This window comes from Girardinichthys multiradiatus, chromosome 9 (assembly GCF_021462225.1).
Source record: "Girardinichthys multiradiatus isolate DD_20200921_A chromosome 9, DD_fGirMul_XY1, whole genome shotgun sequence".
Classification (NCBI taxonomy): domain Eukaryota; kingdom Metazoa; phylum Chordata; class Actinopteri; order Cyprinodontiformes; family Goodeidae; genus Girardinichthys; species Girardinichthys multiradiatus.
Window position 1 is genome coordinate 48,415,512 of NC_061802.1, and position 26,377 is coordinate 48,441,888.

A 26,377-nucleotide genomic window follows, 5' to 3' on the forward strand; every position below is an offset into this window, starting at 1 on the left:
GCAGACCGCCACAGCACCTGAACCTGGTCCAGGCTAGGCAGGGGTCGCTCAGATTCAGGTACGAGCCCCCAACCCCCCACCCTGACCCCAGTCCCCATGACCCTCATTCTCATCCGGAAAGGGGGCCATGTAAAAAAGAGGGGTCTACATGGTCCAAAATAGCCCGCCAACCAGAACCGCCACAGAATAAAATAATCCCAACCGCCCAATGAATTCTGATCCTAATCCCATGAGCCACCCACCCCCAACATGAATTTCCCCACATGGGATTTAATGTTTTAAAATAGAATTATTGCACAATAGACCTGATATCAACTTCAAGAAGGAAAAAGGCACAATATTCTAAGCGTTATCATGCAATGAGGCCAGAGTTAAGCTAAAATGATATATATTTTGAAATGAACGTTATGACAATATTAATTATTATACTTATTATTATTTGCATACATTTTTAAATGTAATAATTTCAAAGGTTTCTAAAGGAGGCAGCAAAAACAGGCAGGAAAGAAGCACATCAGCTGAATAATCCAAATTAGGTGAGACCATCAACAGAATGAATAGTAGCTAAGGTTTAGGAACTGAGGAGACTAGACTGACAGTACAGAAACACACAATATCTAAAAGAAAAGCAAACTCTAAGTAAACAGAGCTTAATATACAAAATACAGAAATAACTCAAAATACAAGACAGAATTAAGACAAAGGTCCATGGATCATGAAAAAGCCAGACTTTGAGATATCATTTTAGCTCACTTTGGATCACTCTCAACTGTGCTTTTGTATCTGCATTTTTTTTTTTTTTTGTATTTGCAGTGGCTTTAAAGCATTTAGACATTGTATATTGCTTTTTTTCAACTTATCCAATTACAATGTCACTTTCCAGTAAACATCCAAAAACAAAAAGGAACTGACCTTAAACTCCTGTTCCATGGCAGTAACAATCTCTCCTGGAGCAAAATGGGTGAGTTTCTGGATGTGGGCATACAGGCTGCGAGCAGGGACTTCTGTTTTTCCACATCTTGCAGCTTCCAGCAGGGCTTCATGTATAAATATGTACTGTACCTCTGTTTCCACCATGTAGTTTCTCTGTGCTCGCATGCATGTGACATGACCATATATGTCCACAGACTTTTCATATTTCATCCTCTCGAGCATAGCATCAATGGCAATAAAGCAGCCTGTGCGCCCCACACCAGCACTGTCAGCATGGAAAAACATAAAAAAATTACACTGGTATGATACTTGACAACAACAGCAAAGTCTCCTGAGTGAAAATGTGACATTTCAACACCATGTCTACGATTAGTTCTGATAGAAAAATAATTTTCCAAATATACTTGGAAAATTATTTTTCAATCAGAACTAATCATAGACACTTTGACAAGGTAAAAAAAAATCCCATTAAAAGATATCATAAAACCTTTGCAAAAATGTGAAGGGTGTACATATGTCACAAAGGTGAGTACACCCTTCACATTTTTGCAAAGGTTTTATATTTTTTCATGGGAAAGAACTGAAGACATGACACTTTGATAATCTCTTAAAAATGAGTACATCCCTGTGTGAAAATATCCAAATTTTGCACAAAGTGTCAATATTTTGAGTGGCCACCATTATTTATCAGCTCTGCAGAGCTCGTGGATTTTAGAGACCTTGTGCTCCTCCACCTTCTGTTTGAAGATGCCTCACAGATGTTCAATAGGGTTTAGATCTGGAGCAGAGGTTGCGCTAGTTTTTTTGTGTCAGTCATTTTGACTGACAGGGTAAAAATAATCCAGTTATAATCCATTTATTCTATTATCACTTTATTTTTTTAAATGATAATAATTAAACAATTAATAACATTTATTTGTATTCATTTTAATTAGTATTCAGTCCACGCAAGCTGAACAGGGAACCCACATAAACCAAATAAAGACATTTAACTTTTTCTCCACAGTGAATAAATGCACTGACTGTGGTCCCAGACTAATTACATATAAACAATGAAATTAAATAATTGCACTTATATATGAACAGATCACCTGTTGTGACCTGAACGCACAGTCCCACAACTTCCTCTTGTTTTGCAAAGACCTGAATTGCGCAGCCGCTGGTGCGTAAACTAAATGTCTTTAGTGGGATTGGTGCAAAGACTAGATGTCATGAAATTTGCACTTTTACCTTGGACAGATGGTAATGGTAAATAGCCTGTACTTGTATAGCGCTTTAACAAGTACCCAGAAACCCCAAAGCGCTTCACTACATTCAGTCATAAACCCATTCATTCACACATTCACACACTGACAGCAGTAAGCTACATTGTAGCCACAGCTGCCCTGGGGCAGACGGACAGAAGTGAGGCTGCCATAGACAGGCAGCCTCATATGACTTCTCATGGCTGTCATGGTGTTGTTCTGGATCTGAATCTGCACTCTGTTGCTACACTCTGTTGCCACACTAGTGACCAACGTCCCTAAGTTTTGAAAACTGTCAGGGTTTGTGGTTGGTTGGGACCGGGATGCAGACAGACGCTTGGAAGCCACATAGTCTTAGAAATCTTCCCCTTTTAATCACAAATAACCAATGGCTTACACGAGGATACAGAGCTGGAGACACAGGAAGATAACAGGAGGAACCAATGGGGAACAAGTGAAACCGGTAAGCTTTTATACAGAGGGAAGTGAGTAATGAGATGATGGGAAGGAGAGGCAGGTAATCAGGGTGAGTACTGACAGGTGTGGTGATCAGGTGATGGGAACTGAGGGAATTCGGTTACTAAGGCTACGGGGGAAACTGAGATACAGAAACATTCAATCCAAATTCAATTCAATTCAAAAATACTTTATTAATCCCAAAGGGAAAACATGAGGAGAGAGTAAACTAAAGAAACTTAGGGAAACAGATCTGAAAGGAAACACTAACTGGGCAAAGCAGGGAACAAGAAACTAAACAGAACATAAGCTAACATAAATAAGACTCTTGAAGGAACTAAATCTAAGGACATGGAAACAACTAAAGTAAACAAGCACAAGAATACTAAATAAGAAACTAAAACTTAATAAAACCAAAGAGGGGAATTACCATAAGGTACAAACAAAAGAGAACTAAACTAAATAACAGACTCGGGGAAGAAAATAGACCTAAACACACAAGCACAAGGATCTAAACAAATATTAACTACACAAAAGTAAACTACTAATCAAAGGAACAGGGAAAACCTCTAATGGCAAAGTAAACAAAAACAAAGACCAAAATGGCAGATCCTGACAAAAACAGGGAATATTTCTCCAATTGAAGTGTTCAAAAGTCAGCAAAACTCTCCGAACAAGGGGTTTCCTGATCTGGCTAGCACTCTGCTTCAGCGCCCCCGCAGTAGCAAACAACTAATTAATATGTGAATTCCAATCTGTCAAAATGACAGATGGCCTTCAGATTCTCCCGTCACCGTTTATAAAATCGGTAAAAATGGACAATATTTGGTTAAAGAGACCCCTGGTCTGGAGATATGCTTGGCTAGTTCATCACCTCAGTTTCTTTAGCACGGCAGTGGTTGTCCTGGAGGTGCGTTTGGGGTTGTTATCATGTTGGAAAACTGCCCTGTGGAACAGTTTTCAAAGGGAGGGGGATTATGCTCTGCTTCAGAATGTCACAGTACATGTTGGTTTTCATGGTTCCCTTAATAAACTGTGGCTCCCCACTGCCAGCCGCACTCATGCAGCCCCAAACCATGACACTTGACTACAGGCAAGACACACTTGTCTTTGTATTCCTCACCTGGTTGTCGCCACACATGCTTGACACCATTTGAACCTATTAGGTTTATCTTGGTTTCATCCGACCACAAGACATGGTTGCAGTAATCCATGTTCTTGTGCCCCTTTCCCTACTCGGAGCGGTTAGGTAGTAACAGTTAAGTGGAACTGTTACTATTTTTAGTACCTGCTTGCGCTTCTAAGCGAGCCAACACGTGTTTAAAACGTGATGTCAGAAAACTGTTGGTCACTGATTGGGTAGGGGTAGGCATCACTAGTCACACCATATTTTAATAACTAATATCTTCAACCGTTATTTTTTTATGCTGAACATGTGGATGTGACCACTATAGCACGCTAGCATAAGGCAATGTTAGCTTACCTTCACACGTCCTCTATCTTGTACCCATCAGTTTGATACTGCTCCATGGCTTCCCTTTCTCTGCTGTCTTAATCCAGAGTGCTTTATCTTGCTGACCACAGCCATCCCTGGCTCTCTTCTTTCACTCTGAGTCTGACAACAGCTATGGACTGAGCAGCAGCTCTACCATGGTGTTGTGTTTGTGACACATACAAAAATAACCAAACCATGTAGAGCCAACTGATCAGAGTTGAGTAGAGCAGACACTTATTGAAAAGAGAATTTACTATGATTGCCTTCAGCAAACTGTTTGTGGGCTTTCTTGTGCATCACCTTTAGAAAAGGCATCCTTCTGGGATGAGAGCCATGCAGATCGACTTGATGCAGTGTGCGGCATATGGTCTGATCAGGCTGACCACTCACCCTTTCAACCTTTGTCGCAGTGCTGACAGCGCTAATACATATATTTTCAAAAGACAACCCCTGGATATGATGCTGAGCACATATACCCAACTTCTTTGGTTGACCATGGCGAGACCTGTCCTGTTACACAGTTGTATGGTCTTGGTCATTGTACTGCAGATCAGTTGCAGATAGCCTAGGCCATCTTTTTGTAGGCAAGGCAGGTTTATTTAAAAGTTACATTTCAGCAACAAGATACTTCAAAGTGCTTTACCAAAAAAAAGTACATAGCATTGACAAAAAACAAAAAAAAAGTATATTGACCCTGCAAGATAAAGGAAAGTAAAAAACAGTTGGACTACAGGCTGATTAATCATGTTTCAGTTAATAGTTTTAAATAGAACAATCAAAAGCAACTCTGGGGCATGGCGCTTGTGGTTTAGAAGGTTAACCACGTGACCCTGTGGAGAGGCTGTAGTCCTTGATGCGGCTGTCACGGGTTTGAGTCCCAGACCAGGCGACCTTTGCCGAATGCCTCCCCCACTCTTTGCCCTCTTTCCTGTCTACCTACTGTCGAAAAAGGAAAAATAAAGGCCCCTAGTGTTGCATAAGCAACTCTAAACAAATGAGTTTTTAACCTGGAGCATTTTAACTTTCAGCATTTTTGCAGTTTTCTAGAAGTTTGTTCTAGATTAGTGGAGTTTGAGACCTGAATGTTGCTTCTCCGTGTTTGGTTCTGATTCTGGGGTTACAGAGTAGACTTGAATCAGATGATCTGAGTAGTCTGGAAGGTTCAAACAACAGCCATAAATCTTTAATGCATTTTGGTAGTAAGCCTTTCCATGACTTAACAGAAGTATTTTAAAGCATATTCTCTGAGATAGAGGCAGCCAGTGTAAGGACTTAAAAACTGGGGTCATGTTCCCCACTTTCTAAGACCTTGGAAATGTTCAGTCTCTTACTGATAATTAAATACCAAAAAATGTACCCTTTTGTGTGTTCAGACCATTGAAAAATTTTCCCCCTCTGCAATGCTCCCTGCTCTCCCTTGAAAAACTGTAATTCGGAGGCATTGACTCAATCAGTATAGGTGTTTCACCATTTTCAGTTAACCATCTTTCTGTTAAAACAGTTACATCCAGATTATGCTAAGTTATTGATTAAAAACAATTTTCCTGACAAAGATCCAATGGTTAAGTTGTTTTTCTTTTTGCCATGATTGTGATTAAGAAAATTTATATGTCCTGACAGAGATAAGAATGGTAAAACAAAAAGCATCTTCTACCTGCAGCTGCTTTTTACCCAGACAACTAAGGGAACTTGGTCAGTTGACTCAACAAGCCTGGTTGTACTGAGATACAGGCTTCCAGACATCCTGGACCCTTTTGTACCTGAAGGCTTTTTTCAACTCTCCAGACTCTGAAAGTTTCTGACTAATGAGACTTAAGAAATCCTTGTTTCTGACTATCAAGACTTGTGACATCAGTGTTCTGACCATTGGGACCTGGGACATCAGTGCTCGTCTTCTTAAAGGAAGGGAACCAAGGATTTCAGTTCTATCCAAAAATACTTGTTGTCACCTGTGAGATCCATCGGAGTGGGTGTATGGAAGATCCTCCATCCCTCAAAGCCTGTACTTCAAACTCCCTAGTCTCAGCATCAGGGGTAGTTGGGTTAAGTTGATTTAATATGTGATTAATCTGTGTTGCTGAATTTTATGCTTTTACTAATTAAAGTATACCTAATTTGTGTTGTGGACAGTCAATTATTTGTGTCACCTTATAATTTAGTTCTTCAGTGGTAGTAAAAACATATTGGTGCATGGTTCAAAAATAGATTTCAAGGGTGAGGAGGTTTTTAAAGATTACCATAAACCCATACTTGTTAAGACAACATCATTGGAACTCAAATCCAAGACACTAAAACTAACCTAGCCCAGTCACCGATTGCAAGTTATAAAATTGGGGAAGGGAGCAACCGTTAACACATCTGACCATTGAGATTTGGCTGACTGTGAGGTCTACTGAGTACAAGCAACACGTCAGTTGAAAAAGGGTGTGACTTCTGGATGCAGCCTGTTAGAAGCTAGGTGTGTGTCTTCTAGACACTGTCAGACTTGCAGAGCTGTGTGCAGGTGTTTTGGCCTTCCTCTGCAAGGGGGTGACTGGCAGGCTTGTGTTCGCAGCTGCAGCTCGTTGGAGCAATCATCTGGAGGCAGACGCCAGACCATTCACGTTCACTGCGTGGTAATCAGGCCTCTGTTTACCGTCTTCGACCCAGAACTAAACAGAGTCGTTTCCTCCTTTTCAGGATTGTCTCCAAGCTACTGTCAGAAGATCCACAGATACAGGGGCAATAAAGACCCCTCTGAAAACTAAAATCCTTCCTCGTTCCTCACTACTAATCTCCTGACAGCCCCTCAAAACCTCCCCTTGAACTCAGTCCAAGCTGCTGTCGCCCATCGATTGCCAGCCTGTCTGCCCTCTGAACTTACCTGCACCGCTGGAAGTGGTCACACGGATCCTTACTGACCACTTGCACCAGACACGCCCACCTGCTGGTCTCAGCCTATGTGAGTCTACTCATTTCCCCCTGAATCACATCTCACCCTCTGACAGTAAGCTGTCCACTTCTCTTTATCGTCTGTTCAATTTATCATCTCCACTCTCAGAACTCTGCACTAATTCTATCTCTCGCCTGTCATTGCTGCTCACACCAGAGTCAAATTACACCAGCTTAAATAGATTCTTCAGTAATTTTGTTCAGAGTAATACTTGTCAGGTTAGGAAGATCCAGACACATTAGATGGAGAGCTTCACTAAAACAGCAGAACTCTATCTGAGCATAAAACCAAATAGCTGGTCACCAATCTTAGCCTCTTGTCTTAGCCTTGCCTCAAATTCTCTTTTACAATCTTCATAATGTAGTTGGTAAGCTTCATACCTCAGTAGTTGCTAAAACTTTGTATGCCCACCATAAATCGTTTGGCATTTTCTTACTCTCGAAAACTATGTTAAACCTTTGATCTAAAACTCCACTGTATTCCCTACAAGACATTTTCAGAAGTCCACAAGTAAGTCATCTGGACCAACCGCCTTTCTACTCTTCATCCTTCTCAAAGCGTCTTTCCAACCACTATATCTCACCACCTTCACCAGTTATTTGGCATCTTTTTACTACCCCTGAAACCATCACTGCACTTTCTGTAACACTCCTTTACTAGCACTCATACTATTTTTGCCCGGCCTTTATATATCTTCCTCTGTTTACTTTTCACCTTCATCTGAACGATTACCAGCCTATGCTGCTTTGCTGCACTCTTCCCTGTTGCTATATTGTAATCTCTAAATTCTTTAAGGTGGTATTTCCCTCAAATGATATAATCCACCAGTGGGGACCTTCCACTACTCCAAAATGAGCTTATGTTCTTCTCAATGTCAAATTTGTTGACTAACTGACAAAAATGTTTTGCTTTTGTTTTATCACATACAATACACATACAAAAACTAGACTACAACTATGTAGAAACTTTTTTAGAATGGCAAATATGACATATACGTATTTACTTTAAATAGTTGAAATTCAATCAAATCTAATTTTACTTGGGTGAAATGGTGGGACAAGGTTAAAAAAAAAGGCAATGGGACTTAATCCACTTGAGAGGTAAGAAATGACAGTGTTGAGCGCCAGGTGGAGGTGACATTTTTCCTGTAGAGATTCTCCCTACAGTATTCAGAGATACTCCTGAACTGAAAGAATGAAAAGTCAGATTAAAGAGGAGACGCATGGCAATATTTGCAAAATGCATGGAGGTACACTATTGACAAAAACACAGATAACTTTAGGACACATGAGGAAACAGGCCATAAAGGTAAGCACGCTAAAGCTAATGCTGTATCCCGAGCTTGGGGTGCTTGCAAGGTTGCTAACTGAAAAGCAGTTTTTACTATTATTTTTACAGAAGTATTTGAACATTACTAGCAGCTTTACTGTCTGCTGAGCTTGATGAAAATCCAACTGTTTCTTGTCCTCATAAACACTACCATGTTTTCCCATTTCCTGTCAGGTGAAGACAAAGAAGCCGAAAGGAAATATTTTTGTAGGACCTACCAGCTTCATACTGTCTTGTAGTAGCTATACTGTAGTGTAAACTTAGAGTTTTTATTCTCCAATAATTAAAACAATATACTGGTCCTTCTCAAAATATTAGCATATTGTGATAAAGTTCATTATTTTCCATAATGTCATGATGAAAATTTAACATTTATATATTTTAGATTCATTGCACACTAACTGAAATATTTCAGGTCTTTTATTGTCTTAATACGGATGATTTTGGCATACAGTTCATGAAAACCCAAAATTCCTATCTCACAAAATTAGCATATCATTAAAAGGGTCTCTAAACGAACTATGAACCTAATCATCTGAATCAACGAGTTAACTCTAAACACCTGCAAAAGATTCCTGAGGCCTTTAAAACTCCCAGCCTGGTTCATCACTCAAAACCCCAATCATGGGTAAGACTGCCGACCTGACTGCTGTCCAGAAGGCCACTATTGACACCCTCAAGCAAGAGGGTAAGACACAGAAAGAAATTTCTGAACGAATAGGCTGTTCCCAGGTTGCTGTATCAAGGCACCTCAGTGGGAAGTCTGTGGGAAGGAAAAAGTGTGGCAGAAATCGCTGCACAACGAGAAGAGGTGACCGGACCATGAGGAAGATTGTGGAGAAGGGCCGATTCCAGACCCTGGGGGACCTGCGGAAGCAGTGGACTGAGTCTGGAGTAGAAACATCCAGAGCCACCGTGCACAGGCGTGTGCAGGAAATGGGCTACAGGTGCCACATTCCCCAGGTCAAGCCACTTTTGAACCAGAAACAGCGGCAGAAGCGCCTGACCTGGGCTACGGAGAAGCAGCACTGGACTGTTGCTCAGTGGTCCAAAGTACTTTTTTCGGATGAAAGCAAATTCTGCATGTCATTCGGAAATCAAGGTGCCAGAGTCTGGAGGAAGACTGGGGAGAAGGAAATGCCAAAATGCCAGAAGTCCAGTGTCAAGTACCCACAGTCAGTGATGGTCTGGGGTGCCGTGTCAGCTGCTGGTGTTGGTCCACTGTGTTTTATTAAGGGCAGGGTCAATGCAGCTAGCTATTAGGAGATTTTGGAGCACTTCATGCTTCCATCTGCTGAAAAGCTTTATGGAGATGAAGATTTCATTTTTCAGCATGACCTGGCACCTGCTCACAGTGCCAAAACCACTGGTAAATGGTTTACTGACCATGGTATCACTGTGCTCAATTGGCCTGCCAAATCTCCTGACCTGAACCCCATAGAGAATCTGTGGGATATTGTGAAGAGAACGTTGAGAGACTCAAGACCCAACACTCTGGATCAGCTAAAGGCCGCTATCGAAGCATCCTGGGCCTCCATAAGACCTCAGCAGTGCCACAGGCTGATTGCCTCCATGCCACGCAGCCATTTCTGCAAAAGGATTCCCGACCAAGTATTGAGTGCATAACTGTACATTATTATTTGAAGGTTGACGTTTTTTGTATTAAAAACACTTTTCTTTTGTTGGTCGGATGAAATATGCTAATTTTGTGAGATAGGAATTTTGGGTTTTCGTGAGCTGTATGCCAAAATCATCCGTATTGACAATAAAAGACCTGAAATATTTCAGTTAGTGTGCAATGAATCTAAAATATATGAATGTTAAATTTTCATCATGACATTATGGAAAATAATGAACTTTATCACAATATGCTAATATTTTGAGAAGGACCTGTATATATAATATCATATGTGTTAATATTTTCCCCCTCTCTGCCTTGTCAGTCTCAGAAGACCTCCGATAATGTTTGGACAAAAGAATGAAGAGCTAGAAACATCGGGATGGCACTAGCTATGGTAAAGTTTAACCCATCGCTTCCTGTATGCAATGGAACTGTTTTTTTCTTGCTGACGATCTCAACTTGATCTAATACTGTATCTATTTAGTGTGACACTTTTCACTTCTTCAAAAAACAAAGCACAACACTTGTTTTCTGCTACCACATTTAATGGGAACCCTTTCAAGGTTCACACGGTTTATATCGGTAGGTTACAATTAGCTCTAGAACTAGAATGGCTTTCCCCCTCCTTTTACAATCTCTGTCTATGCTTCAGTCTTTTCTCTAGAATGACACAATGATATACAGTACAGACCAAAAGTTTGGACACACCTTCTCATTCAAAGAGTTTTCTTTATTTTCATGACCATGAATATTGTAGCTTCACACTGAATGCATCACAACTATGAATTAACAAACGTGGAATTATATACTGAACAAAAAAGGATGAAACAACTGAAAATATGTCTTATATTCTAGGTTCTTCACAGTAGCCACCTTTTGCTTTGATTACTGCTACGCGCACTCTTGGCATTCTGTTGATGGGCTTCAAGAGGTAGTCATCTGAAATGGTTTTCCAACAGGCTTGAAGGAGTTCCCAGAGATGCTTAGCACTTGTTGGCCCCTTTGCCTTCCCTCTGCGGTCCAGCTCACCCCAAACCATCTCAGGACTGTGGAGGCCAGGTCATCTGGCGCAGCACCCCATCACTCTCCTTCTTGGTCAAATAGCCCTTACACAGCTTGGAGGTGTGTTTGGGGTCATTGTCCTGTTGAAAAATAAATGATGATCCAACTAAACGCAAACCGGATGGAATAGCATGCCGCTGCAAGATGCTGTGGTAGCCATGCTGGTTCAGTATGCCTTCAATTTTGATTAAATCCCCAACAGTGTCACCAGCAAAGCACCCCACACCATCACACCTCCTCCTCCATGCTTCACGGTGGGAACCAGGCATGTAGAGTCCATCTGTTCACCTCTTCTGCGCCGCATAAAGACACATTTGTTGGAACCAAAGATCTCAAACTTGGACTCATCAGACCAAAGCACAGATTTCCACTGGTCTAATGTCCATTCCTTGTGTTCTTTAGCCCAAACAAGTCACTTCCGCTTGTTGCCTGTCCTCAGCAGTGGTTTCCTAGCAGCTATTTTACCATGAAGGCCTGATTCACACAGTCTCCTCTTAACAGTTGTTCTAGAGATGTGTCTGCTGCTAGAACTCTGTGTGGCACTGAGCTGTTCTGTAATCTGAGCTGCTGTTAACCTGCGATTTCTGAGTCTGGTGACTCGGATGAACTTATCGTCCGCAGCTGAGGTGACTCTTGGTCTTCCTTTCCTGGGGCGGTCCTCATGTGAGCCAGTTTCTTTGTAACATTTGATGGTTTTTGCGACTGCACTTGGGGACACTTTCAAAGACTGACCTTCATTTCTTAAAGTAATGATGGTTTTTCTTTACTTAGCTGCTTTTTTCTTGCCCTAATACAAATTCTAACAGTCTATTCAGTAGGACTATCAGCTGTGTACTGTATCCACCTCCTGCACAACACAACTGATGGTCCCAACCCCATTTATAAGGCTTGAAATCCCACTTATTAAACCTGACAGGGCACACTTGTGAAGTGAAAACCATTTCAGGTGACTACCTCTTGAAGCTCATCAACAGAATTCCAAGAGTGTACAGAGCAGTAATCAAAGCAAAAGGTGGCTACTTTGAAGAACCTAGAATATAAGACATATTTTCAGTTGTTTCACACTTTTTTGTTCAGTATATAATTCCACATGTGTTAATTAATAGTTTTGATGCCTTCAGTGTGAAGCTACAATTTTCATAGTCATGAAAATAAAGAAAACTCTTTGAATGAGAAGGTGTGTCCAAACTTTTGGTCTGTACTGTACATTAATTATTGTAAATTTAAAAAAGGCAGTCTTCTCATAGTTTTGAAGGCGAGGCTGTCGAAATCAGAAAATTTCGACTCTGAAGGCAGTCCTCCGGCAGAGCCTGCACAGTGGGGACTTCAGGCTTGCCGGGTCACAGTAGGAGACATACCCCTAGACCAAAGTTCACAGTTTACCATGAAGCTGTCTGCAATTCTAATAGGTTTCCCCACTTAGCAACACATCTGGCAAGAAGTAAACTGGTAATTGGCAGCTTCACAGTCAGAAATGTGGCGACAATAATACAGTGAACTTTGCTAACATGAAAAGTAAATGGCTAAACAAACTATGTGCGACTTTCTTCAGGCACTGCCGTAAACGTAAAAGTGAGGTATTTTGTCTATGAGGCAGATGCACAGAAAAAGCCAAATAATGCCAGATGCTAAGATCCAACATTTAAGTGATTGAGAGCAACTTAAAAAGGTCAGTATAGCTCCTATATGTGCAATTCTAGAATTGCGCCGCTCAAGGTGGCAGCAGGTTGGAGTAGCTCTGTTACTTTTGATTCATATTCATTCTTTTTTGAGAACTATTCCTCTTGTGGTGGATACGGTTGATTTTTTTTTTTTTTTGGACAACTGTCCTCTCCGGTGTCAGATGCTGTGCAGCTTGGAGGATTTTTCCTAATACTTTCTATTTTTGGACATCTGTTATGATGCATTGCCATGGCAACGGGGTTGTTTCTTACAACCGGGAGCAGCTGATTAATGGCAGTACTTGTATAGCGAGTACTGGCAGTACTTGTGAACAACAGATGGTGTAATCCAGGACATGTAACTGTGAAGTGTCATCTCTGCAGTCCAGATATTGAACTGTTGGCAGTAAGTTTTCGTCCATATTATTTACCCAGAGACTTCACCAGTGTTATTTTGGCAACAGTTTACGTTCCACCTTCCGCTGTTGCCGACACTGCATGTGATGCCATCAGCTCAGTTGTTGCTAAGCTACAGACACAAAACCCCAATGCTTTTGTGGCAATTTCTGGTGATTTTAACCATTCTTCACTCTCTGCTACACTTCCAACATTTCAACAGTTTGTCAGCTGCTGTACCAGAGAAAACAAAACATTGGATTTGTTTTCTCTGAATGCTGAAAAAAGAAAAAAAAAAAAAAGAAAAAAAAAAGATGTACACCAACAGCTGCACCTCCAGTCACCAGTCTGTCAAGCTTCTGAAGTTTGCGGACGACACCACCCTGATCGGACTCATCTCTGATGGTGACGAGTCCGCGTACAGATGGGAGGTGGACCATCTGTTGGACTGGTGCAGCCAGAACAACCTTGAGCTCAACGCTCTAAAGACAGTGGAGATGGTTGTGGACTTCAGGCAGAACCCAGCCCCACCTGCCCCATCACCCTCTGTGACTCCACAATTGACACTGTGGAATCTTTCCGCTTCCTGGGAACCATCATCTCCCAGGATCTCAAGTGGGAGCCAAACATCAGCTACCTCATCAAGAAAGCCCAGCAGAGGATGTTCTTCCTGCGGCAGCTGAATAAATTCAACCTGCCAAAGACTATGATGGTGCACTTCTACACAGCCATCATTGAGTCCATTCTCACCTCCTCCATCACCATCTGGTACGCTGCTGCTACAGCCAAGGATAAGGGCAGGCTGCAGCGTGTCATTCGGTCTGCTGAGAAGGTGATTGGCTGCAGTCTACTGTCGCTCCAGGAACTGTACACCTCCAGGACCCTGAAGCGGGCAGGGAAGATTCTGGCTGATCCTCCCACCCCGGTCACAGACTCTTTGAAACTCTCCCCTCTGGCAGGAGGCTGCGGTCCATCCGGACCAAAACCTCACGCCACAGTTTTTTCCCATCTGCCACCAGCCTTGTTAACAAAGCCCGGAAACCACCCTGACATTCTCCCTCCCCCCCCTTTTTTTGCTGACAGGACACTTGTAACCTGTAACTCTATGCGTTACATTAACGCTCAGCTTGGACTCCTGCTTTACTTGCACAATGATCACCTGCACTGTTGTATTGCTCTTGCATCTTATACTGCTCTATATTTACTCTCACTCACTTAAAACTGTGCACATATATTTATATTATATTGTAGATATGTTTATACTGTTTAATTTGTATTGTATTGCACTGACTACGCCAAAACAAATTCCTTGTATGTCCAAAAACGTACTTGGCAATAAAGCTTTTCTGATTCTGATTCTGATTCTGATTTATGCAAATGTCAAGGACTCATACATCTCTACAGCAAGACCTCCTCTAGGCAATTCAGATCACAATCTTGTTTTTCTCTGTTCGAAATATAAGCCCCTTGTTCAGGGGCAACCTGTAATAAAGAGGACTGTGAGAAAACGGTCACAGGAAGCTGAAGAAGCTCTGCAAAGTTGCTTTGAGGCTACAGACTGGGATGCACTGTGCCAGCCACATGGAGAGGACATCAATGCCATGACTGAGTGTGTAACCGACTATATAAACTTCTGTGTGGATAACATCATCCCCACCAGAACCGTGAGATGCTTTCCCAATAACAAACCTTGGATCACCAGTGACCTGAAGGACCTGCTTAACAAGAAAAAAAGAACCTTCAGAGAGGGAGACAGAGAATTATTGAGGAGTATACAGAAGCAACTTAAAGTCAAGATAAGAGACAGCAAGGAGGTGTACAAGAAGAAGCTGGAGAGCAAGCTCCAGCAAAACAATATCAGAGATGTGTGGACAGGGATGAAGAAGATCACAGGCTTCAAGCAGAAGGATGATCAGACCGATGGAGGTCTGGACAGAGCCAATGAACTGAACACATTCTTCAATAGGTTCAGTTCAGAAACAAGCTTCACATCCTCCTCTCCTGCTCACAGTCAAACAGACATTCCACCTTCCTTTGACCCACAGGACCCACAGCTGTCCAGTAACACCTCACATTTTTTATCTTCCACATCAGCCCTAGACCCTTCTGCTTCTACATGTTTGCTTTCAACCATATCAGAAGATGCTGATGCTTCCTTTGCTTCCCCCTTCCACCTGTGTGTCTCAAGAAGTCAAGTGAAGATGCAACTGGAGAGACTGAATTGGAATAAGGCTGCAGGTCCAGATCATGTCAGCCCTAGAGTCCTGAAGGCCTGTGCAGAGCAGCTCTGTGGGATTCTGCAGTACCTCTTCAACCTTAGCCTGGCCCAGAAGAAGGTTCCGGTGTTGTGGAAGACCTCCTGTCTTGTTCCGGTACCAAAGAAAACTCACCCATCAGTCCTCAATGACTATAGACCTGTTGCCCTGACATCTCACATCATGAAGGTCATAGAGAGACTCCTGTTGGCCCACCTGAGTAAGCAAACAGTAAACCATCAGGACCCCCTTCAGTTTGCTTATCGCTGTGGAGTTGGAGTTGAAGATGCCATCATACACCTGCTTCAACAAACCCACTGTCATCTGGACAAAGCCAGTAGCACTGTGAGGATCATGTTCTTTGATTTCTCCAGTGCATTTAATACAATACAACCTAATTTACTTTGTCAGAAACTCCAGAAGACTCAGATGGAGGCCTCAACAATCTCCTAGATCAAAGACTACCTGACAAACAGACCACAGTTTGTGAGACTGAAGGGTTGTGAGTCTAACCAGGTAGTCAGCACCACAGGAGAACCACAGGGGACTGTACTCTCACCATTCCGTTTCACTCTGTACACCTCAGACTTTCAGTACAAGACAGACTCCTGTCATCTGCAGAAATACTCGGATGATTCTACAGTCGTGGGGTGGATCAAAGATGGACAAGAAGCTGAGTACAGAAAGGTGGTGGACCGCTTTGTGGCACGGTGTGGAAACAATAATCTCATTTTGAACGTGACTAAAACAAAGGAGATGATTGTAGATTTTAAGAGAAACAGGAATAAGTCAAAAACTATTTCTATCATGGGAGAAGAAGTGGAGGTGGTGGAGGAGTATAAATACCTCGGTGTTCACCTGGACAACAGACTAGAGTGGAGATGCAACTGTGAAGCCATCTACAAGAAGGGACAGAGCAGACTGTACTTCTTGAGGAAGCTTAGGTCCTTTGGTGTTTGCAGCAAGATGCTGCATATCTTCTATAAGTCTGTTGTTTAAAGTGTGATCTCTTCTGCCATCATCTGCTGGGGAAGCAGCATCAGTGCCAGGGACTTATAAAAGCTCAACAAGCTGATAAAAAAGGCTGGCTCTGTTGTGGGGACTCCTCTGGAACCTGGGGAGATCATTGTGGACAGATGGATTCTTAATAAAATGAAAAACAGTATGGAGAACCCTGAGCATCCTCTTCATGAGACTGTCCTACAACTACAGAGTGTCTTCAATCAGAGGCTTCTTCAGATCTTCAGACGGAGCGCTACAGGAGATCCTTCCATCAGCATCTACAACGGCTCTTTGAGGAAACCCTCATAATGAGCTACAACAACATTTATTTTTTGGGATTAATAAAGTATTTTTGAATTGAATTGAACAGTGAAGTAGTAAACCTTCCAGAAAACACAACTTAACGATAATGGTTTAAATATTAGCTACTTACAGAGAACCCCATAAAAGTGTTCACGTGATCTCAGGGGGTCCCCCTGACCTGCGTTTCTGTGTTGTGAAGTCTGGACCCCTTAACACTCATTTTACTGTGGGTACCAATTAACCCAGGAAGAAATTCTTCTACAGAAAGCTCCTGAATAGGATCAACTAAACAGCGAAGCAACAAAATGATCAACGTGGTCTCTCCAATACATCTTTGTTTAGTTGTAAAGGAATTACCAGGTAATGTGGCTAATAATAAAGTGAGTAAACATTAATTAATGGTGGACCCAAAATGAAACTGGCAACCAGGAGCAGAAACTATTCTAAACCAGGACCAACTTACATTGCTTAGGGTAGTTGATCATCAAAGAAAAATTACCAGGAACACAAACTAAACAGGGCTGCTGCTAAATACATTTGGATGGACTGGATCCACACTATCAAAAATGTTTTGCTACGTCTCGGTAGATGTAGCAAAACAGCCTCATCACATCACAGGTGAGTACAGACAGTGGACACAGGACTTTGTGGACTGTTGCCAGTCCCCAAGTTGATGTGAACCCCCTCCAGATCAACTTGGGGAAAACCATGGAGCTGGTGATGTTTTTCCAAAGGTGCAGACCCATCACACTGACAATGTTGAACATCCAGGGAACTGATACTGAGATAGTGGACCCTTATAAGTACCTAAACACCCATACAATAAACTGGACTGAAGTCACAACAAGGGGTCGTGCTAACCGAATATTTTCTGTTATTGACCGTTTTGTTTTTTAACATGATGGAAAAATCTGAAGGCCATCAGTCATTTTGACAGATTGTAATTTACATACCTGGCCACTTGGTGGCGAATTAGCATGAAATTAGCAGTTTCCTCCCAGTTAAGAGTGCTTGACGTATCAGGAAGCCTCTCGAGGGTCTTGCCAACTTCTGAACACTTCAATTGCAGAAATGTTCCCTAATGTCAAAACTTTGGCACAAGTGGCACTTGTTATTCCAGTCTCTAGTATGGTGGCAGAGCACAGATTCAGCCTTCAGAACAACATCAAAGCAGCCACGAGACGTTGTCTGTCCAAGATAAAAGTCCAGAACCTTATGACAAAAGCCTCTGCAGCAATCCCACTTGAGACATTAGATTACGGACATACGGGAGCGTAATTCAGGTCCATGCGGACCAAGAGAAAGTTGTGAGACAGTTAGTTTGCCACAGCAAGTAATCCGTTCATATTTTAAGTGCAATCGTTTCATTTTTTTCCATGTAGTTGGACCACAATCTGTGTTGTTTTGTAACTGCAGAGAAAATGTTACATGTATTCATCTGGTTAATGTGGATTCTCTGTTTCGCTGGTTCAGATTGTTAGGAATAACCTTTCTTATTATTACTTATTGATGAGCTTTCATACACACACACCACAATGCTAAAGCATAAATTCTAATGTTTTCACTTTTGTTAGGGTATGGATAAGAATCATTACTGACGTACATTACATGGATAAATGACCTACAGTTTGACATAGAATTCAGTACATTGGGTTTGACTGTGGAACAGTCTGTAACCGAGTTGATTAGAATGCCGCAGCAGCCCTTAGATTAAGGATTGGACACCTGCTATTACACACCCTATCAGATAGACATCACAATGGTGACAAATAGTCTACTGATAAACACTGAGGGAGTGTAAATCCCTGGCTTCTTTGCCCCTATGATCTCTGAGATGATCCAGGACAGGAGCCTCTGCGCTGATCTCTGTAGCCATTCCTCTGGCTTATTTACATGCTAAAGTGCTAAAAGTATAGTACTGTTTGAGAGTCATTCCTTTAAGAGAAAATGTTGTAAACACCAGGGTCGCTTCTGGGGAATGATCGGAAGGAACTCTTAGGCGTCTGACCTTCGACAGGATGTGGTAGAACGGACAGGATCAAATCTTAATTAAAATGAAAGAAAATAATAATAAAAAAAGAAATTAACGCTATTTATATTTAATTATTATCATTTAAAAAAATAAAGTGATGGGTAAAAATAGATTAAGACAGTTGAGAGGAAGCGGTTACATTAGCTCATCAGGAAGGCTTCGACCTTCGACCTCGACCCAGTGCAAGTGGTGGGAGACAGAAGGACTCTAGGAATAATACCATCACTGTTGGACAATGTCTCTCATCCCATGCATGAAACTGTTGCAGAATTGAAGAGCTCCTTCAGTAACAGACTGCATCATAGGTCCACAAATGAGCATTATCACAGATCCTTCCTCCCAGCAGCTGTTAAGAGTTTATAACCATCGCTGCTCCCAAAAAACTCAATAAGTGTTTACATCCCTGTAGTTTAGTCATTTTTGTAAATATTGTGTTTCACTAATGCAGGACAATAAAGAACCTTTCTTTTTTTCTAGTCTATTCTATTCTAATGTATTCTATTCTATTCTATTCTATTCTATTCTATTCCTTCAGTCCATGTGGTCTTGCCTCCAGATCATGTTGAATTTGAATTCTGCCTGTTTTTAAAGGTCATTGTCCCTTATTTATTTTCTTCCAAACTTCAAATAATTTTGACCTCAGCTTTTATATACGTTTCTTCTTCTGTTTTTTGAATATGTTTCACCTCTCATCCAAAAGGCTTCTTTGGTGTTGAACATGGTTGGAAGCAACAGCCTGATTAGTTGAAGCCAGAACAATCGCATTAATAGGGTCATTAAGATCACAAGTCTTGGGCCTTACCCTCTATTAGGTCTAATGTTTATATCTGTGTCACTTAAAAAACATGTCACCTAATGATGACAACATGCAAGTTGTTTTGGTCACATGTCTCAAAGCGTGAATGGCTTTACAACTGCCTGGAAAGATGCATCAAGGCTGGAAGACAAAACCTGAGGAAACCTCCTCTGTTTAGTGTTAGTTTGTCATGCCTAATGAAGATGGCTTCTTTCAAACCACCTGCCTTCCCTGTCCACAATCTGGACATTTGTCATGATTTGGGGGTGTTTGGTTTTTGTTTTGGGCTTCTTCTCTTATACTGATTATGTCCTCCAAGCTGTTGTGCTTTGGATCCTGCTTCTGTTTATTGTTATCCAAATGGTGCTTTAATTTGGTTTCTTGTGATTGTTGTATTCTGTTCATAGTGATTTCTGATTCATGTTCTGCTATAGGTATGTTTCTTAGGTTAGATTGTGTCCTTGGATTTCTGTTTTGTTCCAGCCATGTTTTGTGTTTACGACTTGCCATAGTATGCCATAGCAATCAGCTTCATTCATTCCACTTGCACCGTGCAATCAGTCTCCCCGTTTCACCTGCACCATAGTCCATATATACACTGCCATTCTGTTCATTCTTCGCATAAACATTCACATTCATTCTGTTTAACATTCTGTGATCATGCTAAATTTGTCCAAGCCTGTTTTACTAAGACTGTCCATGTCTGCTTCTGCCAGCATCTGTGAGTGAGTTAAATAAAGCTTTTACTCACCGCCGCTGCTTGCTGCCGTCTGCACTCTGGGGTCCTTTATCACACCATTTCTTGCCACCATTGTTCTTAAGATCTTGATGACTCCTATTATTGACCCATTACGCTGGCTTTTCTGTATTGAGCCAGCAGCCTCTTATGTAAGTGCTGTTTTAAACACTGCTTTGCCCTTTTAATAGATAATACTCTTGTCCCTGTCTTTGTTTAATGCTGTTTCTCTGCAAGACAAAGAATCTGAAGGAGCTATTGCTGTGTCTAATTTGGTTATTGCCTTCAAGTTTATTAGCATCTTTTATCTTTAGGGTCAATTTGACCCCAGCAATTTACACCTCCAAACTTTTCTGCGTCAGGTACTTTAAGTTTGATTGTTGGCTTTAAAGGGGACATATCATGCTTTTATATCCTTCATATTAACATTTAAATTGTTAATTTGTGGTTTATATAAAGTTGAACTGCAATGCTTTGGTCTAACTTGTTTTGGTGCCGTATCTTTAAATGCTATTGATGCACTTCACACCCACCCACTCCAGGTTGCAGAGTGTTCCACTCCATCCCGTTCGACCATTTTTGTAGTTTGATAACAGAGATACAATTATCTAGCAGCCCAGAAACTTTCATTCCCAAATTTATTAGATTTTGTAAGATGTCAACAAGTGTCCTCAACACTAAAACAAGCGGAAGGCACAGTGCTACTCTTATGAAAGCAATGACCAGGATGTCATAAAATAAAATTGATGTCTAAAAAAAGTTGTCATTTTAGTGTTTTTTTTTTTTTTGCAGCTAACTGCATTGCTGTCTGTTGTTTCCATAGAAGAAGGAATTAACCCCTTAATCACATAAAATCTTTCGGCAAATCCTTCCTGATTCTTCTGATTTCTTAAAGAGCTTTCACTCAAACAAAAGGGGAATTTCCCCACTGTTGTGGGTACATTTTCATGAAAAATTACATTTAACCAGGAACTTCGAAGAGGTTCTAATGCTGAGGGACGGTGTAATGAATTGTGCGGGTTAATACAACCAACAACCGAACATTTAGACTTATCCACGCAGCACATGGAGAGACTAAATTCAACTTTTCTGCACTCCTACTGACTACAAGTACACAACATAATGCAATTCTCCCCCTGTCACACAACTATTGAGAAATATGGAGATCACCATACAATCTGACAGATTTTTGGTATTCTAATGGCTTCCTATTATTACATATTTTGTGATACATGACTTTTGGAACCTAAAGCAATGGTTGTTTTATCTTCGGAGTTAATTTGACCCGGGGAAAAATAGACACAATTGCTGCTAGCTTATCATGGCCTTTGTCAGCCTTGCTTTGTTTCTTTGTCATCAAAGCATTTAACACAGGAGAAAACATGGAATGTGTTTAGAGACAGGGTTGCTGTACATATTGCCCTTCCAGTGTCAGCAGTCCTAAGACTTGTTGTTGCTTTGCCTTTTGATTTGTACACTCTTGCTAAAATGAGTAAATAATGTAGGCTGTAAGAACCGACTTACAGTTCCAGTTCTTTCCAACTGTCCCGATACACACACCTACTCTCCAAATTTACCAGCGCAAGTAAATCATTTTAATTAATGGTGTTATGAAAAGCTCAAATGCTGATTTTATGTCTTGGACATGGCTGAAATCATATCTGGTAGGGTCTGAAACTGTCTGGATGATGTCAGCAGCACTAAGTCTATCCTGTTTATCCACAATAACTTTCAATTTTCGGATAGTAAGATGTGTGCTGGAAGTTGAGAGGGGACAGGAGGGTCAATACTGAGAGTGTCATTCTCATCAGTAATAATTAGGCTCCTCCTCAGTGTTATTATCTGTCTCAGACACGTTCTCCTGTATGTCACCTTTGTGGTCAAAGAGGTTGACAACACCTCATTTACAGAAAAATATTTTTTATAACTCATTTTTAGTTGAGCAGAGAGCAGAACAGTGAGAGCACTCCGACCCCAAGTTGTGTGAAGTATCAATATCTCACAGAAACTGTATTTTGCCACCTTTACAGCATGGGAAAAATCTAACTCTTTGCAGTGTTTCCAATTTTCTGTCGTGTAAACAATCCTTGGTTTACTTATGATTACATAGGGTTAGGGCCCTCAAGTTTTCGAAAAATTTGAAAATGTCCTGTTATTGTGACCTCAATATCATCTGAAACATATGTGTGTAAAATATTACTGTTTCTTATGCTTTTACAGCCTGGGGTCAAAAGAACACAGAAACGTGCAACATGTGTACAGGCCAATAAAAAAAATATTGTAATGATTATTTTGTGTTTACCCATATCTACCCATTAAATTAGAAAGTCACTAAATATGAAGCCAAAAAAAGTGTCAAATATTTATTTTGAGGCATTAAACACTGAATGAAGTCATATTGATCCCAAAAATAATAGAAGGGTTATATGTGTTTTTAATTGCACAGGCTTTAATGGCTCTACTGGCTTTCAAACTGTATTTTTCTTCAAGATGAAGCCACTAAAGGAGCTATTACTGTCATAACTCTTTACTTAGTCTTTAACCAAGTAGTCCTGGATCAGTGCTTCTGTGTTTTTGGGTGTGCTCTGTCTTTACAAACTCCCAGTCTGTCATGGCAAATAGCTGATCGTTCTGAGCCAGGTTCTGACGTAGGTTTCTTCTTGTTAAAGGGGAATACTCATTTCCACTGTCGATACAAATGCCTAGTATGAGGGATAGCTGGAGAGTTTACGAAATGATTCAATCGATTCTCCATTGCAACATTCTCATCCAGGAGGAGTGATTGCTGCAATGTCCTTGACTCAATGCAATCGGCTGGGTTTACTTAGAAACAAATCTTTTTAGCAATTGCCATAATGAACTGAATTTCACCGAATTCTTTAATAACTAGAATAGGAATAACATTTTTGTATTTGACTTTGAATCTGTCTGCATGATTAGATTGAATTGACAATGGTTGACTACATTAGCGACTTAACTAATGACCTTTTTATTTGCTATTTTGTTTGTTTTTTACAGTGTTTTTCATGTTTGTATAAAAATAAAATAAATTGATTGAGAACTGAATTTATTTGAATAAAATTTGCCAGTGTTCGTGGACTATTTAATTAAAGAAAGTGTGGACTTGTGGTTTTGAGCATTTCCACAGAGATGGAGAGAGAGAATAACCCTTTCCTTGAAGCCATTTTAACAGATTGAAACCAGTAATGTTCAATTGTTTTCAGGTTTTGTTTTATTATATAGAAAACAAAGCACTCCCAAGTGCCCAAGATTGTTGACCATTAACTGATTTTAAGTTTCAATAGAGAAAACATATTACTGCAGCATATGAAAAGCATGGTTAATGTTACTACACAACACATCTTACAGGCTTAACATACTAAAGATCTCTGGATTTTACAAACTTGTTTTGAGTTCAAACTGGTTTTAATTTAGTTTTAGAGCTTTATTGGTATTATCAATAATTATGTCTTTAGATAGATGATTCTCAATCGCAGTCACAGTTATACTGTTTTCCTTTCTTTCTGTGAGTCGAGATTGGCACAATCCATTTAAAATCCACTCTACCTATAGATTCCTACACAGTTTGGAATGTGACTCCATGGTTTTTAAACAATAACCTTTTTAAACAATGAGTCAGCTTTGTAGTGCTGCTTGTACACACGTTTTTAGGTCTGCAAAATCTTCTTAGATCAAGACTATGTGATGGCCACTCCAAAATGTTGACTTGGTGATCCAGCTGCATTGGAACAAATTTGGTAGCAATCTCAAGGTCCTTATCCATTTAACTTACCCATTTGTTTCCAAGCTTTAACTTTCTGGTTGGTATGGAGATTTAGCTTTAATATTTTCCATTATTATTATTTTTCTTTATTATACCATTTGGGGAGTGCACCAGTCCCTCCCACAGCAAAAACAATATACAGCATAATGCTGCCAGCCCTCTCCTTAAATGCTGAAACCAGATTTGTAATGCTATGTTTTTTTTTCCAAATACAAAAAATTGTCATAATGGCAAAGCACTTGAGTTTTGGTTGTATCAGACCACAGGATACGTCTGTTAAGGTCTTTGTCTCTGACTGCTTTGCCAGCTGTAATTTCGATTTCTATGTTGCTGTTAGTGCAATGGCTTTGTGGCTAAGTGGCCTTTCAGCTCATGTTGGTACAGGTCATGAGGTACAATTTCACTATGAATAATTACAATACCAGCTTCACCCAGCATGGTGACAGATGACATGGGTTATGAATTGGTGCTATATAAAAAACTGAATTGAATTGAACTGAGCATCTTCGAAAGGTGTTTTTTCCTTGTTGCTGGGTTATTTGCACATTTTGCCCCAAAACGCATTCATCACATACACAAAACCATCTCCTTGCTGAACAGTCTGATGGCTGGACATTCCCATTATGTTTGTACTTGCATATAACTATTGCTACAGATGAGTGTAAAATCTTTAAGCTCCTGGTAATGGAACCCGAGGACTGGGGTGGATCTACGGGGGGCAACTGCCCCCTGTTTTAGAGCCTTGCCCCCCAGCTGCCCCCCTTCTTTTATGTCCATAAAATACTTGTAATTACTAATCGCTAATGTGCACTTAAAGCCAGTTTGTCCAGGTGATGTTTTAACACACAACAGTAAAGGCAGTAAAGGCTTACCTTTGCAATGAATGAAATGTCTGCTGAAGTAACCAGCGTTGTCGGTGTAATATGTTTATTAATTGTTTGACGACAGTGACTCACTCCCGTGTGATTTGTAAGAGCGTTGGCATATGTTCCTTGTTAGTTTAGCTTACAATAAGCACAATAACAGTTAGTGAAAAGTTTGCTTTTATTTTAGGGGCTGCAAATTCACTGACGGCTCTATATGATCAATATCACAGCAATGAGGCACAATTAAACCATGTTACATCGGTTTGGTCAGATCGGGAAAAAAATAAATTTGCTGTCATGAGAATAAGATTTGTAAATGCGTATGACTACTTATGTGACCTGTGTTAATGTGATAATTTCTGGTTTCATATTGTTACAGACTTCTTGTGGTAAGAAGTGGGATAATGTTTTCAAGTCTTTTATGCTTGCACATTACAGATCACAATAAAAATGAATTTAAAAGTGGGCACATTTCCAGTGTCTTTGGCAAAAAAGTGAAGAATGAGAAGGAAGAAGAGACTTGAAGAAGGAAGAATGATAGAGACCAGGAAGATCATAGGTGAAGGATGCCACTGAAAGTGCAAGAGGTGAAAAAACAAGTGAAGACGAGGAAAATTATGTTAGCATAAGTGGTGAAGATGAGAAGATTTCAGAGTCAGACAGAGAGAAAGAAGACAGTGCAGAGGAAACTGATGAAAGAGAAAAGGAAGGCACAGAGTCAGGGAATCCAACCTATCCAGCTGGACCACCTGGTATGGATTTATTCTGGGTATAAATTCCAGTGCAAAGATGTTAGATGTTTCAGTGAACAACATATCTGCACAAGTCTACAGGTGTGTTATGAAGTTAGATAGTACAGGGTTTATAGATGTAGTCATTTTATGGTAAAATGTTATGTTATAATAAAAGCAAATCCTACAATGCAGAGATGCAGTGAAAACTGTGTAAGATCATTCTAATTGTCCCTATATATTTTTTTAGATCAATGAACTTCAATGAAGAGGTCCAGCATTGCCACCCTGCCTAGACCTTTTGTGCCTCCTTTGCCCTTGCATGTAAAATTTTCTAGATCCACCAATGCCAAGGATGAACCACAAGCGAAACAGTGTGTTTGAGGTACTGCCTTAAGATACATTCACAGGTGTGCCTCCATGTAAGTTTAGTGTTGTTTATTAACCTATCAGGAAGGATGTCAATTTGTTTAATGGCATCATAATCTTAGTGTATAGAAACTTCTGACTTTAAAGAAACTAATAAAACTCTTAATGTACTTAAAATAAAATGGGTTTAGTCTGACTTGAAATCAGATAGTGGTCAAAGAAAGTCCTATACATTGTGTGACGTGAGTAATTGTGAACTGTTTTAATTGTTTCTTTTTACTATTCTGTTTTTTCATGTCTGTTTTTAACTGACTGTACAGCACTTTGAAGGAAAGTTCTTCATAAATTATTATTATTATTATTATATCGTATAT

The 26,377-nt window shown here is 40.5% G+C and overlaps 1 protein-coding gene and 1 long non-coding RNA gene across 2 annotated transcripts in view; one reads left to right on the top strand and one right to left on the bottom strand.

Moving 5' to 3' along the window:
* The window catches only part of ptprfa (protein tyrosine phosphatase receptor type Fa), a 351,241-nt gene that overhangs the window by 48,969 nt on the left and 275,895 nt on the right, over nt 1-26,377 (bottom strand). The window contains exon 21 of the mRNA XM_047374177.1: nt 913-1,198. Coding sequence (XP_047230133.1) covers nt 913-1,198 — 286 coding nt within the window. The remainder of the gene's footprint in view (nt 1-912; nt 1,199-26,377) is intronic.
* LOC124873492 lies at nt 10,338-26,135 on the top strand. Its single transcript, XR_007039546.1, has 3 exons — nt 10,338-10,404; nt 25,342-25,655; nt 25,885-26,135. It is a non-coding gene; the product is annotated as an uncharacterized LOC124873492 (long non-coding RNA).